Source organism: Mus musculus, chromosome 10 (genome assembly GCF_000001635.26).
Source record: "Mus musculus strain C57BL/6J chromosome 10, GRCm38.p6 C57BL/6J".
Classification (NCBI taxonomy): domain Eukaryota; kingdom Metazoa; phylum Chordata; class Mammalia; order Rodentia; family Muridae; genus Mus; species Mus musculus.
Window position 1 is genome coordinate 68041000 of NC_000076.6, and position 18096 is coordinate 68059095.

At 44.1% G+C, this 18096-nt stretch overlaps 1 protein-coding gene across 5 annotated transcripts in view; it reads left to right on the plus strand.

Annotated features, from left to right (window-relative positions):
• Rtkn2 (rhotekin 2) overlaps positions 1-17430 on the plus strand; it is a 78864-nt gene extending 61434 nt beyond the window's left edge. For 2 of the 5 annotated variants that reach the window (NM_001359318.1, NM_001359319.1), the window contains exon 12: positions 380-2865. In NM_001359318.1, coding sequence (NP_001346247.1) covers positions 380-918 — 539 coding nt within the window. In that variant the 3' untranslated portion in view covers positions 919-2865. Of the gene's footprint in view, positions 1-379; positions 5865-16886 lie in introns of those variants that run through there. The other 3 variants (XR_003948599.1, XR_003948600.1, XM_006513292.4) reach the window with 3 other exon arrangements.
• The last annotated feature ends 666 nt before the right edge of the window (positions 17431-18096 follow it).

Genomic DNA, 18096 nt, shown 5'->3' on the forward strand with positions numbered 1-18096 from the left:
TTACCCTCCATCCCCTTTTCCATAGGGAGCTTCCTAGTAGGCAAAATAAGCGTTTGAGTGTAGGAGAAGTTACTGTATAATAAATAGTTAAGAAGCACTAGGATGTGTCCGCCAGTGCTGTGTATGTGTGAATGCTATGCATTTTCTCTGTGTTTGTTGTATAGATGATGTCTAAGCATGGTATATAAGAGCCTTGCTTGGGGGCCCTCTTGGTAGGCTTACTTTCATAAATCAATGTTTTTATTACGCATCCTGTTCCCAGGTTTTTAATGGTCATTATAGGTAGAATATTGATTAGGAAAAATAAGAGCTTATTTGGATAAAGTACATATGACCGTTTGATTTTTTTCCATAAAGTTTCTTCTTATAATTACTACAGGCATCGATTCACCCGTGAAACTGGAAAGTGTAACAGACATAATACAAAAGAAAATCGGAGAGACCAACCGACAGTTCCTCATTGGTCGGGATGACCAATCCGCAGCACCCCCGTGGGCCGCTGTCTTTGATGGCAATCACGAAATGGTCATAGAGAAGAAAGTGTTGTCCCCAATAGGCGAACCGGCTCCGGATGGAAAAAGAAAAAAGAGGCGAGCCCCACTCCCTCCTACCGATCAGCCGCCCTTCTGCATAAAAACCCAGGGTAGAGCGAATCAGTCCAAGGACAGCGCAACCCAGGCTGGGGTCTCTGGAGCCTCATCTTCGCCTTCGGATCCCAGACTGTCGCCGCCTACGCATCATCTCCAGAAACCTGTGGCAGCCCCTCGCAAACTTCTCCCTGCCAGGAAGAACAGTTCAGCGGACATTGGGCACACGGACACTAAAACCAGCCTTGATGCGAAGCCAGTGCCAGTTCCAAGGCAGAAATCCATCAGAGACATTCTGGACCCACGATCTTGGCTCCAAGCACAAGTATAGGAAGCCGGGACTATGTAAATCCAGCTGTAAGGCTCTGGTCAGAGGCATTCTATGGGTAATGTTATGTAATTGTATAGGTAAAGGCCAGAGCAGTTTCCAGAAGCCATTAATAAGCTGTTAGGTACAGAAAAGCACCTTTAAGTAGAGAATTAGATTTCTCCTTTCCAGAATAGAAATGATCCTCCCCTCCCCGGAGCAAAAGAGGCAGTTTCTAGACAGTAGCCTACTTTTTGGAAGGGTTAATTTACTCCTAATTTAGTAGCAGGCAGTGAACAGACAGAAGGCAGAGGAAAGCATTGTTTTTTTGTTTTTTGTTTTTTTTTTTTGAGAGTGAGTTTAGTAATGTAGAATGTGTTCAATACAAGCCGTATTCTCATTGTGAGAATTGTAATACTTAATAGAATATTTCAGAGTTTTTGTTTAAACCACAAATTACAGAATCCACCCAAGAAAATGTTTCCCCTCCGCTTCCTGGAATTGGCATCTAAGGGTCCTCTGGCTTCTCCTCTGTTGTTTAACTCAATGGTCTCTAGGGTTGATCTTTTCAATTCCTGGTATAAAGTCTTCGAATATTAAAAACTCTTTGTCTTTAAAGGGAATTTGTAATCTGCTATTCAAATTCATTTCCTTGATGAGCCCTGAAATCCTGTGGACTTGGCTGCTCATCAGCAAGGAGCATGCTTCTTGGTGAGTGAAGTGGCAATGAGATGTCCCCCCATTGCTGGGCTTCCTGTATGATGTTAATCTCCATCATGGCCTCTGGAGTTCAGGGAGACAAGTAGCCAATTAATGCCTTTAAATTTTTACTTAATACTTATTTTAAAAGCAGATGGCAGATTCAAAATTTATCAGGAAGGTTTGACCGCAGTAATTTTCAGAATTAATCCTTTTTCAATTTTTTAATTAGATTTTCTTTTTTTTGAGTGAGGGCTGATGTCGGTTATTGATATTGCCCGTTAAAAGTCATATTCATTCAGTAATCACATTGGCGTCATTTCCATAGAAGGTAATTTCCATGGCAACTAATCACAGTGACCCAAACAGGATTATAAATTGAATAGGGGGGATAACTAGCAAGAGAATGAATATCTTAAGTGGACAAAAAGAAAAACCCACTTTTTATAATAACCCCTTTTGTAAACAAGAACAGCGGAACGGTTTTAAAATGTCATCATAATTTCCAAGCAAAACTTCCCAGAGGGTATTAAAACAGTCCTGAACAGACCAGGACCTCCCAAGCCCTAACGGGCACCACAAACCATCACACTGAAGGAAGGAGGCTCCAGGCTGCTGAGCTCTGTCCATCTGGATGGGAACTACATCTGTGTAAAGTGGCCAACAAAGGTATTGATCGGACCAACCCATTCATCGCTTTTAGGGGATAGTTTGTCTGTTTTGTCTTGTTTTTGTTTCTCATTTCTGCACAGTGCTCCTCTAACTAACAGGTAATATGTACACTATTGCTTGCCCAGGACCCCCAGTAAAAAAGGGGAACCCGAGAGCAGCGACAAAGGGCCCTCTGTGAAGGCAGAAGGCAGAAGCTGTGTGGAGACTCCTACAGCCATGGAAACTTGAAGAATAGGTGGCCGTGGTTTTGTTTTTGTTTTAATCTAACAGGGTCTCAAAAGTTTTGGTGGTAATTGCCATTTCTTTCTTTTTAATACTTACTTTATGTATTTAAGTACACCATAGCTGTCTTCAGACACACCAGAAGAGGGCATCAGATCCCATTACAGATGGTCATGAGCCACCATGTGGTTGTTGGGAACTGAACTCAGCACCTCTGGAAGAGCAAGTCCTGAGCCATCTCTCCAGCCCCAGTAAAGTTGTATTTTTTGCTTGAAAATGCCTCTGTTAGCCCTCACCGATATCTTCAACAATGCCCATGAACTTTTGATGCAACCTCTTTTTTTTTTTTTTTTTTTTTAATTAAAAGATGCTGCTGGCAAAATTGCTTCTGATTCCTGGCACCCAAGTGCCCCCGTCCCTCCCCGCTGTGCCCCTCACTTACTGTGTTCCTCTATTGCAGGCCGGGATTTAAATTCACCAGCCACTTCTGATTTCGTGTGCAAGTTGCCGCTGGAAGAATTTAGGGTGTGTGTGTGTGTGTGTGTGTGTGTGTGTGTGTGTGTGTGTATGTATGTATGTGTTCCTGGAGACACTCTGGAGGAGTTGTGTTCTCAGAGGGCAGCTTTGCACCAGGTCTGAAACCAGCCTCCTTCCCAGAGCCTCATGGTGAGTGAAGCTCTGCCCAACCCCCACCAGTTCCTGGAGGTTCCTCTCTGTATCACTCTGCTCATCAAATGCTAGGTCACGCCCACCCCGCACAACAAAAGAAGTTAGGACAGGCTTGTCCTTCTCTCTCTTACTCCCCTCCTTCTAACCCTTTCCACCTTCCTTCCCTCTTGTCTCACGTTCCTTCACAACTTAAAAATATCCGGAGATACTGACTTAAAAGCTTCCAAGGAATTTTTAAGAAGTTTTCCCTCATTTGCTGAACTAGAACGCAGAGCGGAGGGATGCGTGATAGGAAAGGTGAGGCAGCTTTGTGTGAGCAGGTCGTCCTCCAGTGTCCTTCCGAATCATTTCTTCGCTAACAGATCTTGATAACATTTAAAATTGGAGAAACTTAATAGAAAAAAATCCCAGATATTTCATATTAAGGTGCTTTCCATGACGGAGAGATAACGTCTCTGGCAGTTGCACTTACACCTCTAGGTCTGTGCTATAAATTACAAACAGCAATTTCCTTATTTTGACATCTTTCGAAGAGAAAGAACACCCTTTTAAACGTAAATACACACTTCTCAAGCTAAAATCCATCCGAAACACCAAGCACGGCCCGCGCTTGCTGATTTCACAGGTTTTTAACTGTCTGCACTGTTCCACACACAACTTTCAAGCAGATATGGCTGTGTGTAGAAAACCACACATTCCTTATCAATATTTGTCTCTGCCTTTTAGGAGAAAATCTCCCTCACTTAGCACTGTTCATTAAAAATCAATAGGAACGGTCTCTTAGAGACCACCGGTGCAAGGTAGGTAGGCAATGCTGGCAAGTCTTCCCTTTAGATACCTCGGCCACCTACTGTGAAGTTAATTAATTCAGTCCAAATTGAAATTATAGGGGCATTTGGAGTAGTTTGTGTTCAATGCCATTTAAATGCAATCGCCTGTGCAACTCAGCAGGGGCAGCCATGTTAGAGATGCTGCAGATGCCTGGAGCAAGGGGGGAAGAAAGAGGCTTCTTGCAGTGAATTGTATCTCCGAGCCAGAACTTTCCGGAACTCATTGGTTCGTTCAAGAGTGCGTTGGTGGGTAGCAGTTAAGGTGCAATTAATGACCATTTACATTCTGGCAGTTGTCTTCTCTGTCCTGTGCAGTTTCAACGGCATTTCTAGATGGGCGGGGATGGCGTTTCCCTTTAATCTCAGTACTGGGGAGGCAGAGGCAGGCAGATCTCTGGGTTTGAGGCCAGCCTGGTCTATGGAGCGAGTTCTAGGACAGCTACACCAACAAACATGTCTTGAAAAGCTAAAAAAAAAAAAAGCATTTCTATTTTTTTTAATTTTTATTGAGAGACTCTTTCTGTCTCTGTCTGGGTATATGTGCGCACACACACACACACACACACACACACACGCATGCATGCATATGTATACACACCCATGCAAACATGTGTGCCCATGGATGCCAGAAGAGGTCCTTGGACCTCGCGGAACTGAATCACAGGTGAGCCTCTCTCAGAATCCATGCAAAAGAACTCCTCTGCAGGAGCAGCCAGTGCTCTTAACCACTGTACCATTATCTATCCAGCCTGAAATATATGTCAACTACTTTATTGCTAAGAATAGTTCTATGAACACTGTTGTTATAGATTGTGTTATTTTTCCAGGTAACCACGCGGAGGAAAATACTTTTGAGCTTTTTTTAAAGGACTTTTATTTTTATTTTTAAGTGTTACTTATTTGTTTATGTATAAGGTGTATATGCCACAGCCCACATAGGAAGTCAGGTGACAGCCTGGTCTACAGAGTGAGTTCCAGGACAGTCAAAGCTACACAGAGAAACCCTATCTCGAAAAAAACAAACAAACAAACACACAAAAAGGAAGTCAGGTGACAACCTGTGGAAGTCAGGTCTCCCCTTTTATCAAGTGGGTCCTTCAAATTGAGCTCAACTCTTTGAGTTTAGTAGGCAAGCACCTTTATCCACCGAGCCATCTAGCCAGCCCACACCTTTGACTTTTTGTAAACGGCCAAATTTCACTTGAAAGTAGATTGTATAACTTTCTAATATGTTGATGTAATTCGCAGTGTTTCTTTAACTGTGTGTGGAGCAAATGTCTGGATTCAGAAATATTAATTCTATCAGACTTTTTTTTTTAATGTGTGATCAAAGGTACTTGAGTGGAGTCACATGATTAAAGCTTGGGTAGTAATTAGAGGGCTTGGTTCGTGGAGACATTTTCCGACATTTTCTGTGGGGTCCTCCTTCTGGGCTGATCTGGTAGGGATGGGTGGACAGTTAGCTTCAGAGGGAAAAATCACTGTCACACACTAAGAAACTTAACGTCCAGGGACCTTGGGGTCCTTCGTGGTTGAGCATTTGCATGGAACCCTAGTCAGAGTCTGTATACCCCAAGTCTCTGAGGGTCCCTGTTTTCAAGTTATCAAGCCAGGCTTTGCCCTGCCTGTGAGTCACTGGTCACAAGGACATGCCTTCTATGAATTTTCCTTCTCAGTTAACGTATTCTCATGGAGCACGTCAAGGAGAGAGAGAGAGCAGTGGGCACCCTTCCCTTGAGTTCCTCGTTTCCTGATTTTTATTTCTAAGGGTGTTGTAGGATCAGAAGTGTTTTAAAAGGAAATTCTCTGTTTCTCTTGAGAGAGAAGATAACCAAGCAGTGGGTGTGGGTAAAGCAAAACACCTCAAGGTTGAGTGAATTAAGAAAAGAAAAAATTATTATAGAAACGTTGGAAAGCATTTTTTCTTCTTCTTCTGTGAGTGTAGAAGACTCTGATCCTGGCATGCTTAACGATCAAGCAAGATCATGTAGACAATTGCGTTTTCGAAGGGTATCAATTTGCTTTTGGGAAACATGGTCATCTCCTACCTAGACTGCTAAAGAAGTGTGAAAAGACAGAGACTATCTGTAACTATGTCAGGCCACAAACATGTTTCAGAACACCAAAACGTATTCCTTTAAATGTGGAAGACTTGTGTTTTCATATCAAAATATCTCCAGGAGAGAAAACAAACAGGGCTTGGGACAAACAGGACTAAGGAGCTGGCCCAGTGGCCATGAGGACCTGAGTTCAAACCCTTGGGACTCACATAAACTGCTGGACATAGGCAGCCATGTGTGCCTCTCACCCCAACATTTGGGGCCAGAGACGAGCAGATCCCGATTACTCACTGGCCCAAACCCTCAACTTCTGACTCAGTAGAAATCCTGCCTCAAAAGAGTACGGCAGGGAGCAGTAGGTGACAGGACATCATGCTCTGACCTCCCAGTGAGCAGATGTGTCACACACACACACACACACACACACACACACACACACACACACACACACACACACGAGAGGGATGGGGGAGGGGTAGAGGGAGAGAGAGGGGGGGTCAGCAGGGATGGGGGAGGGGTAGAGGAAGGGGGGGTCAGTGTTTGTGAATTCATGCCTTTTTGTAGAGCTTGGTTATCTGAATAAAAACACATTCTTTTTTTAACTTAGCCTAGGAAGTTTACCATTTTTCCTCAAAAGAAGAAAAAGTCTTGAGAATGATCAATCTAAACTCAAGTGTTAAAAACCAAGTGATTGTAAGCAAGAACCCTAGAATCAGACAGTTATACTCTGTGATTGATTTTATGTCTCTTGGTCATTATTAGTTTTTAAATCATGAATATGGGTGTATGTGTTTGTGATGATTTGTATATGCTCAGGTCACGGAGTAGCACTATTAGAAGGAATGGCCCTGTTAGAGTAGGTGTGGCCTTGTTGGAATGGGTGTGTCACTGTGGGCGTGGGCCTTAAGACCCTCATCCTAGCTTCCTGGAAGTGAGTATTCTGCTAGCAGTCTTCAGATGAAGATGTAGAACTCTCAGCTCCTCCTGCACCACGCCCACCTGGATGCTGCCATGCTCCCACCTTGATGATAATAGACTGAACCTCTGAACCTGTAAGCCAGCACCAATTAAATGTTGTCCTTGAGTCATGATGGTATCTGTTCACAACAGAAAAACCTAAGACAGTGTCTGAGCACATGCATGAATGAATATACTGAAGGCCAGAAGAGGCCGAGGGAATGAATCTCCTGGAGTTGGAGTCACAGGTGGTTGAGAGCTACTGTGTGGTTGCTGGAAGTTGAACTCACAGTTATGTCCTCTGCAGAGGCAGTACGTGCTCTTAGCTTCCCAAGTTCTCTCCTTCATCAGTATGTTCTTGCAAACTAGGAAAGGACTCTTCATACTTTCAATAGGAGTTGCCCAGTCTGATCTCATTGAGGGCGTCCTTCAATCCTGTGAGTGGATCCAATAGGTTCTCAATAAATTAGCCATTCAGTTTTTCTCCCTGGCTTCTTCATTCAGTTCCATCTGTTGGTTTCTATTCAAAGTAATGAAGGCCACGTCACGCTATAGGGTTTGGTTTAAACACCACTTCTTCTGTCCATCCTCCCAGATGCTCCTGGAGAGAGTGGATCTCCTGTTCACAACTGCTAGGTAATGTTTTCGGGAGCCTTATGGTCAAGTCGATTCTACCCAAATCCTCCCTGTGACAGCACTGGGCAGAGCTTCCTGGGCCTGGATTTTTGAGTTCAAGCTTTAGATGGCCACGTTACTGTGAGGAGTTTAGGGGTGTGTCCAGTGGGCTTGCTCAGGATGTTTGTGTTGCTGCCATGCATGCTGTGAGTGTTGGGGGATGGGGGAAGCAACTCATAATGTCTGGTGGTGTTCAGATCCTGCCTGGTTGCAGCTATCCTATACCTCAAGAGGGTCCTCTGTAAAGGTGAGGGTGGCTGTCCAACACCCCAGGGGGATAAAGCACAATAATTCAGATGAACCTTGCCTGTTTGGCTGTTTGACAACTAGCAGAGGCTCACTTGCTAGGCCCTATCCTGAGAACATCAAACTGGGTGCTGTGGGTTCTGTAGATTAGAGAGAGAGTCGGCAGCCATTCCTGGTCTCCTGCCAATTAGAAAGCTGAGGAAGTAAGCAAACAAGCTTGTCTGAGGCCGTGTGGCCTAGTGATAAAGAGGAGCTAGAGTCTGGGTTCTTCCGGTCATACACGGGTGGCTCTTTCTACTCACTCCGCCATGAGAGTGGTGATGCCAGCTCTTCCTATAGCTTGACTTAGTTTCTAGAACCAACATCCAAGGTTCTTCTTGTAGTCCAACAAGTCGTACCTTCTTCCCACCCTGTGGGTCCTGTGGATTAGACTGAGGTCATCAGATTTGGTGGCAAGTGTCTTTGCTGTCTGAGTGGTCTCACCAGTCCTGCGCCAGCCATCTTTGGGGTTTTTGTTTCTTTGTTTGTTTGTTTTTAACAAACAAGTGAAGCATTAAGTTGTACCCATATCAGATACCTCAGCAGGACTGTGGTGATTAATTTGTAGGGAAAGCCTGAAGGCTCGTAACAGGTGGCCCTCAGAAGGAGCAGATTGAAGAGAGAGCAAAGGGTGAAGACCTAGGGAAGACCTCAGATATACACCTCTCTCTCTCTCTCTCGCCCTCTCTCTCTCTCTCTCTCCCTCCCTCTCTCTCTCTCCCTCCCTCTCTCTCTATTCACCCCCCCCCATTCCAAAGTCTTTCTTTATTATGAGAAAGCAAGCTAAGCCTACCCTTCTTTGGGGAGAAGTAGAAGTCACGGGCTATCCTTCAACTATGCTGGACCATCACACACAGAAAGCAGCAGCCCAAGAATTAACATTCTATAAACCGTAAAGACAGAATCTCCTCCTTTAGACCAATTTCAGCCCAAAGCAGCCACTCAGGAGCCATAGGGTGTTGGAGCAGATGTGTATTGCAAGTCCTACCAACGTTAATGGAATGGCTTTAAGTTTTCCACCATGGATTTTCTGGAATTAACTCAGCGCTACACTCCTGTTAGCTGCCTGAGTATTTGAAGACGGAGGCCAATCTTTACACGCATGGAATTGATGAATTGTGGAGTTCAGATTCAGTATCAGAAAAAAAATCCCCTTTTATGATCAATAACTGGCAGTAAAATCATTATTTTACGATGTGCTTTTGCCCCACCCCCACCCCAGAGCTGTGTTCCCAAATGCAATCTTACTTAGACCTTCACTAAGTAAGATCAGCATCAGAGGAGGAAGTGAGCAAGGAGTATGTGTCTGTCCACCATGATGCTTCACCCACCTGACTCTCCAGCCTTTTACATCTCCCAGAATAGCTTGTGATCACTGACTGGTTCAGTGTTAATAGATGAGTCTCACTGAAGGTCTTTCACTACTCATTCAGTATAGACACTGGTGGGTTGTACAGTGACTAACTTCACCCTTCAGGTTTCAGAGAACCTTCTAGAACCCCATATCTTGATGACTTAGTACTGAACTATTTGAGTGGAAACCTTAAACAATGTTTGGTTCAATAAAACACATTGTACATACTGAGGAAAAAACAGTACAAAACTTTTCTTCTGAAAATTTTTGGGTTTTTTTGTTCGCTTGCTTGTTTTTGTTTTTATTGAAGCAGAATCTCATGTAGCCCAGGCTAGCCTGAGATTTACCATCTTGTTATCTCACCCTCAGAAGTACTATAAAGAGAGGTACCACCACACTGGAAAGCATAGCTTCTTTCTCAAGGACAAGCTATCTGCAAACCCGGGTTATGGTTCCATGGAGAAGAGTTGTAGAAGAGTGAGGACCTGCGTCAGGATCCCCAGCCCATGTCAAAGCTGGATGTGGCCCAACAGATCTGTAGCCTTGGCAGTAGCAGCAGGATTACCGCAGCTTGCTTAACCACCAGCCTAGCCCTTCTGCTCTGTCTTCCACGTGCGTGCTCCTGAACCCACGTGCATGTATGTATACTGCGCGCGCATATGTGCACACATGCACGCACGCACATACACAAAGAATAATAAGAAATAAAAACTTAAAGCTATTTCACTTCAGTGCCCAGTAAGGTGTATACACGTGTATCTGTGAGTGCAAGTACCCGCAGAGGCCAGAAGGGGGCGTCCAATTCCCAGGGGCTGAAGTTATAGTGAGCCACCATGATGGTGCTGGGAATTAAACTTGGATCCTCTGAAAGAACTTGTGTTTTGTGTTGCTTTTAGTTATGAAGGGCTCATAAGGGAAGGCACCAGAGTCTCGAGTGTTAGGAGTAGCCCATGGTTTCATTCCCCACTTAAGTCAGTCCCAGTGACATGTGGGACTGCAAGCCATGGCTGTGGCTGGAGCGATTCCTTCAGCCGCATTCCCCCTCCCTGCTTCTCAGTGGAAGGCAGAGCTTGCTCTCCGTTGCCCTCCACATCCGCTCTTTCCAAAGATCAAGAGTTTCCTTTGCCAGTCTCAATGCCGATTCTTACCCACCCATAAGAGAGAGAGAGCAAGCAGGAGCTGCAGATGCGCAGTTACTATAACGACCGTTACCTGGGTTATAGAAAAAGGAGCCTGTCTTTCAACTCCTGGCTGTTCAACCCGGCCACGTTCAGTGAAATCTTGAAATGGATTGTAGGAAATTCACAATTGCAAAACGACAAAAGATTAGAGTTTGTGTGTTAAGAGCAGGAGGGGGTGGAGGGAGAGTTGAGGGGCGGGGTCCAGGAGGGTGACTGACAGCCCTGAGCTTTCTCATGCTCAGCACATCTTACTAGCATACAGTATGCATCCATCATTCTCCACCAGCTGGCCGTCAGCTGGTCAACTTAAGCCTGTTAAGACCGGGATCATATTAAATGGTACCAAAAAGGCCATACCCAGCATGTAATCAACTCTGTAAAATTCCCAAGAAAGCAATGCTCAATAAATGATTTCTACTTTGGCTATGATTAGTGCCCCAACCTCAACCATTGTCACCTACACAAGACAGCCGATAAACTGTGTAGGAAACTTACAACTTAAGGTTGGTGGGGAGTTAGCGGCCATGTATAATGGCACCATCAGTTCAGATATTCGGTAATCTGGGCATCTCCCTGATAGAACCAAAATCTTCTGTGTGAAGCACCCTCTGCCAGCTGGCCATCAGCCGCTCAACTAAAGCCCTTTAAGGACCGGATCATATAAAATGGTATCAGAAAGGCCAGCTTGGAATTGAGTCTCGGTATCTTTGACAATGTCTTTGAAACATATTTTTACTATTGAAAGGTAAAGCGAAAGTCGCTGGTACCCAGAACTGACACGAGAAATGTGCCAGATGGAGAGGGAGGCGTAGACAGTGATGGAGATTTTAACAGGATTTCATGGGAGTGGTGGAGGGGTGACTGCCTAGCACCTAACCATTGGTTATCCGTTAAGTCGGAAATGTATTCTACCGGAGAGTGCTCATGTTTATTTTGTTATGATTCGTGTGTCTGTATGCACTGCGTGCCTAAGTGCATGCATGCAGTGCTCACGGGGACCAGAAGAGGGCTTCAGTTCATCTCCTGGGTGCTGGGAACTGAATTTGGGACTTCCGTAAGAGCAGCAAATGCTTTTAATTGCTGAGCAAGTCATCTCTTCAGCCCCTGGAGTAGTAAACTTCCTAAATGAGCATTAGCCAAAAGAACCTCTCTAGAAAGCAAGACTTTTTCTGTGCAGTCGTCCAAAGGTTTGTTTTGCTCTCCTAACTCGGCTCTTATTTGAGATCATTGTAAAATAATTATAAAGTCTGAACAGAATGTTAGCATCTTGGTACACTTGGTTGTTGAGGGGTCTTTCCATGGAGAAAATTTAAGTCCTTAATTATAGTTCTTAGGAGCTCCTCGGGCAAACAATGGACCTCAAAAATAATCCAATTTCTCTCATGGGCAGAACCCACACCCTAGCCCAGGATTAGCCAGCCTCCGACCGACTGACATGTTCTTTGCTCTGGTTTTATGTGTGGTGTGTGTGTGCACGTGTTTATGTGTGTCCACATGTGTGTGCATGAGTGTGGCTGGAGATTGATGTCAGGGGTCCTCCTCAGTCACTCTCCACCTCACTCTTCAAAAAGCATGCTCTTTCGTGGAACCTGAAGCTCACCAATTCAGTAGCCTGGCTGACCAGCAGGCTCCGGGGCTTCTCCTGTCTGCAGTGGGAAGCACTAGGCTAGGATTACAGGTAGGGACAGTCACATGCAGCTTCTATGTGGCTTCCAGGAGTCAAACTCTGGTCCTCGTGCTTCAGTGACAGGGAGTTTACCGACTGAGCCATCTTTGGTTTATTTGAAGATTAATTTTTTTAAATAGACATTTCAGCCCCGTTTCTGGTAAATTTCAGTTCTAAGAGGTTTTCTTGCCCGTCTAGAATTTATTTTATTGAAACCAGCAACACTTTCCATTGACAGCCCTTGTCTCTCTTGACTGGCTGGCTTTCTAGGGCAATGTTTTCAAAATAGTAGTCATCTTAGTTAGGATTACTATCGCTGCGATGGAACACCATGACCAAAAGCAACTTGGGGGGTTGGGGGGGGCGGGGAAGAGAAGGTTTATTCTCTCACAGCTCCATTAAAAGCAGTGAAGGCAGGAACCTGGAGGCTGGAGCTGATGCAGAGGCCATGAAGGGTTTTGCTTTCTGGCTTGCTCCTCATGGCTTGCTCAGCCTGCTTTCTTATAGAAGACAGGACCACCAGCTCAGGATAGACCTCACCCACACTGGGCTGGGCTCTACCAAAGGAATCACTAATTGAGCAAATGAGTGCCTGGAGCCCAACCTAATGGAGGCATTTTCACATTGAGGCTCCCTCCTCTCTGCCAACTCTGGCCCTGATCAGTATCTTTGCCTTTGCCGTGGGGGAGGGGGGAGGGAAGGAGAGAGAGAGAGAGAGAGAGAGAGAGAGAGAGAGAGAGAGAGAGAGAGAGAGAGAGAGAATAACAAATATAACAAACCATTATGACATTCAACAGTGATATTTCAGATACTCAGCTAGCTAATCCACCCACTGATAGGGTGAACTTTGAATTGAATGCTTTGAAGACTAAAGTCAAGTAAATCTTGATACAAATCAAAGGTTACAGAAATCTCATTTGACAAGAGACACGGGCAGGAATGCTAAAATTAAGGCTGTTTGGGGGGAGAGATGCTCACTCCATGGCATACTTAATGAAGAGTGACAGATCAAACTGCCTCCAGGTAAGAAGCAGAAACGGGTCTTTATTACCGCACCTTTTACTATTCTGAAACTCATGGTGTTCTGCCCACAGGAGCACCCATTTACTCATTTTTGTGGTAACTCAGATTATTTGATCAGTTTATCTCAAGGCCTGCTCAGCCCCCCCCCCCAAACTTCCTGTGTGTGTTGGATAGGCACTGAGAACACTCAGTTTGGTTTTCAACGTGAATCAAGTGAATGAGAGTCACTCCGTATTTCATTTCACGGAAGCCTTCCTAGAAGTGGAGGTGAAAACAGCACTGAGTACTTACTTAGGTGAAGGAGAACTGCAGGGCCAAGCACTCCAGAGACAGAGGCAGGTGGGCCTCTGTGAGTTCGAATCCAGCCTGGTCTACACAGTGAATTCCAAGACAGGCAGAGTTATATAGTGAGACCCTGTCTATAAGTAAAATAAGAAAGGAGAGTTGCGTGAGCTGGTATACCTGCAACTCTAGCACTCAGGAGACCGAGACAGGAGGATTACTGTATGTTCAAGGCTAGCCTGCTCTACAGAGTGAGTTCCAGGACAGCCAGGGCTACATAGAGAAACCCTGTCTCGAAAAACCAAAAAATCAAAGAGGCTAGTGCATGGGTTCCTAACATAACACTGTACTTTGTTTTCTTTCAGTATCCTCTGTTGCCATCTCTGAATGTGACTCATTTGAGAATTCGACTCGTTTTTTTAAATGTTTGGAGTTTTTTTTTTCTCCTGCTAGCCCCCGCCCCCCATCCCTGTTACTACTTTCTATATAATATTATATCAGAGGATAGGGTTTTTTTGTGACCTGACTCCTTCTTACGTATTGAGATTTGGTTTGTGGCTTAGAGTGTGATCTCTCTTTTTATGTGTTCCAAGCTCACTTGAAAAAAAAAAAAAGAGTCCAGCCCGGCAGTGGTGGCACACGCCTTTAATCCCAGCATTTGGGAGGCAGAGGCAGGTGAATTTGTGAGTTCGAGGCCAGCCTGGTCTACAGAGTGAGTTCCAGGACAGCCAGGGCTACACAGAGAAACCCTGTCTTGAAAAACAAAAACAAACAAAAAGAAAAAAGAAAAGAAAAAGAGTCTATTCTGCTGTTCTCACAGGGGTGGAAAATGTTCTGTAATTATCAGTAAGATCCAGTTTGTAATCTCCTGTAAGCCTACTGAATTTTACCCAGGCACTTAGCCTGATACTGGGGTGGGGCTGGTGTTAAAATCCTAACTACATCTATGGCTTTGCTTATTTCTTCCTTATAACCCTATCCGTTTCCATGTCAAATATTTTGAAAGTCGTGAGTATTTAGGGATTTGGGGGCTGGGGGGAGTTTCTGGATAAATTGATCTTATTCTGGTTCTGAAATGACCTTCCTTCTTCCCAGTCCCTCGTCTTTGCCTTAGGTTTCATTTCGTCTGCATCTGTGCAGTTTTACCCACTTTCTTTTGGTTAGCGTTTCTATGATGTATCCTGTTTCTTCTTTTCCCGTTAACTCTATTTATTCTTTACATCTAAAGCAAGTTGGTTTTTTTTTTTATGGCATTAGTAAGCTCATGCTACTTCATATAGTCTGAAGCCTGCTTTTCAAAGATTTCTTTCACTTTTACTTATCTATAGGTGTATCTATAGGTGTGCGTATCTCTGTGTGTATGTGGGGGTGTGTGGGTACCCATGGAGACCAGAAGAGGGTGTCAGCTCCCCTGGAGCAGGAGTAACAAACTATTGTAAGCTCTCCTACTCAGTGCTGGGAACCAAACTTGGGTCCTTTACAAGAGCAGTAAGAATTCTTAACCTCCGAGCCATCTTGTTCAGCCACTGGGGTCAGCTTTCAAATTAGGCTGTTTCAATCTGTCGATTGATTTGCTATATAGCTCTAACTAGACTATAACTTGCTCTTTTAGACCAGGCTAACCTTGAAGCTCTGCCAGACCTCTCTCCGGATTGTTGAGATTATAGGTGTGAGCTACCAGTCCCGGCTGTTCAAAGCCTTTGTGTTCACATGATAGCCCGTGTGACTAGGTTTAAATCCATCATATCACTATCAGATTCCTTTTGCTCTCTGCCTTCCCCCCACTCTGCTTTCCTGAGAATTAACCAAGTTGTTGGAATTATTCAGTGAATCACCTTTATGATGTTTAAGCTGAAACTTTGTGCTGTAATAGCTCACCTGGGTATATATATAATGAAAGTCATTTCAATACATAAACAGTAAAGTGTGTCTGCTCTATTACAGCCTCATAAACTGGTCAGAAGAAGGACACTTTTTTTATTATGCCCAACACATGATACAGTTGTGCATCATACGATACAAAGTCGCATGATGTATGGAGCACCAATTCCACAGCACATGAGTGAGAAGCGAGGGTTTAGACATGCGGTAACCATGGGACACACTGTGACACACTCTGTGTTCCACGGCAAGATGTTTTCTAGCCTTTGTTTTGTTTATTTTTGCTCATAATCACACAGCTGGTCCAGGAGGAAGCCAGGATGGCCCCTCCCTCTAAAGCCAGGGTGTCTGCCATTCGGCCAGTAATTTGAAGTCAGGGTTACAATGTTGTAAGGACCCCATTTGAGAATGTAAGTTCTTGTTATTGCTTTTATTGTTACTGTTTTCCCTGAGAAACCTGTCTGCAGCCGCTTAAGCATGGGGAAGTCCGTTGCCTTTTTAATCCTCTGCGATTTGGAGAATCGCCATATCTCAGAAGCTCAGGGAGGAGCCCCTGGTTCCTGCAAATTCATTGGTCAATAAGAAACACAGCATTTACTGTTGTAAATATTCCTCCATTAGATGTTATATTTAACTCTGTCATCTTTCAGGGTTTCTGGCTTTTAAATTCCCTACCCCCAAACTTTTATTACCAAGATGTAATTTATTCATAAATTTTAAAATGTCTGATTTTTTTTATTTTTATGTATTATTGCGTTCCTTTCTTGACAAGAAGTTATCAGACTAAATAATCAGACTTGGGACTTTGGATCATTTCAGTTCGTGTGAATATAACTTTACAAGTGACTATCAAAGTGGGCCTTGACTTTTGCTGGTGATGGTGGTGGGTGTGACCCTTTGACAATATGTGTAAGCAAAATGATATAACAGGAATGCTAAAAAGATACCCTGCTTCATCACCGGGGTGACATTTGTCCTTAGGGTAGGGAGGAGAGCAGAGGACACAAGTGTTGGTGGCTTAGTGGGCACCAGACTTTCCTACTGGCACTATGTTTCTTAACAGAACATTTAAAGGAGAGGAAAGGCATTAGGGGAAGGGAAAGAGGAGGGAGAGAGGAGAGAAAGGAGAAGGGAGCGGGAGAGGTGGAAAGGGAAAGGAAGGGAGAGAGGGGAGGGAGAGAAGAGGGGAAGAAGGGAGAGGTTTTGACTCATTTAATGTCCCTAGGGAGCAGGTAGCAATTACCAGTTTTATTACGCATTGACCCTTGATTACTAGAATGTTCTATGTGATAAAAGAAGAGGCATACAAAGCCCCCCACATAAACCAAAGCAAAGTGACTGTGCTCAGGGAAAGTGGTTATATGGTTGTTTGAGCTTCTGAGTCCAGCCAGCCTCTAGATTGTTTTTATGTGAATGGAGGTTTAGCCTCCAGTTTTCCCAAAATTGAACCCAGGCAACCTGTCAGGGTGAGACACACAGCTGAGAGTCTTTGTTGCTAGTAGGTAAATAGCAACACCCCTTTTTTTTTCCTTCCAGGGAAAAGGAGAAGTTTGGAAAGCCTGCTCTGTCACCTGGCATGGAAGGCTTCCGGGTGTTTACAATTCTTCCAGTGAATGGCAGTGATATTGCAAAATGTGATTCTTTGTATTGTGTGACGAAATGTTCCAATATTTGCAAAACCTGGGTCAGCCAATCACATACTCCAGATTGTGGGTACATGAAGTTACAAAATCCTACATGATGCAAAAGTTCAAGGGGGAGTCTTGGATACTATTGTAACAGTACAAAGTGTTCATGAACATGACTGTACGGCAACAACTATGCCTTGTCAGCTTTTGAAATGTGACCAGAAGCAATGGTCATGTCACAAGACAATGCTGTTAAAGAACCTTCTCCCTTATTAAGCTGGGTAAGGCCTTTGTTATACATGTACTTCAGCCAAGTCAGCTTAACACAACAGATTAAGGGCAAAGTCAGACACTGAGTATCTGCCTGTTAGTTTAGTTTTAATCAAGCCATATGTTAAAGAGATTTGTAAAATACAGACATAAAATGATGTTACTCTTCTCACATATTTCTAATTCATTGTTCTGGAATTTTATTTTAATCTTAAGACATATTAGCATACCTAAGGTTTTGGGGTTTTATACTTTTTTAAGATTTGTTTTATTTTTAAATACCTGTTTGTCCGTGTATGGGTATGTGCACATGGGTGCAGTTCCCATGGAGCCCAGAAGGGGCACCAGATCTCTTCTGGAGTTATAAGGGGTTGTGAACTGCCTGAAAAGGGTGCTGGAGACTAAATTCAGATCCTTTGCAAAAACAGTATAAGCTCCTAACTGTTGAGCCATCTCTCCAGTCCCAAGGGGAGTTGTGGTTTTTTGTTTTTGTTTTTTGGGTTTTTTTTTTTTTACATTTTTTAATGAATTAAAAAATTAAATTGAGATCTCTCTGTTTCAGTTTCTAGTACAGTAGATTGTTGACAGCTATACAGCAAATGAACAAATGTCTCCTGGGGGCCCCTCAAAGGGATCCTGAGAACAGTGTGTTTAAGGAGCTGTTGATTCTCATTTCCCAGACACCCTGAGTCTGCCTCCCTGATGACTCTCAGCCCTTCTGTCCATGGCAGTTGTTATTTTCCTAGACCATGATCCTTTGCTTCTTCTTAGATGGGTGTGTTGAGGGGCCAAAGGGTAGATGGAGTTTGGGAAGTGTGTTTTGCCTCCACTGAGGCTTACCTAGTTTC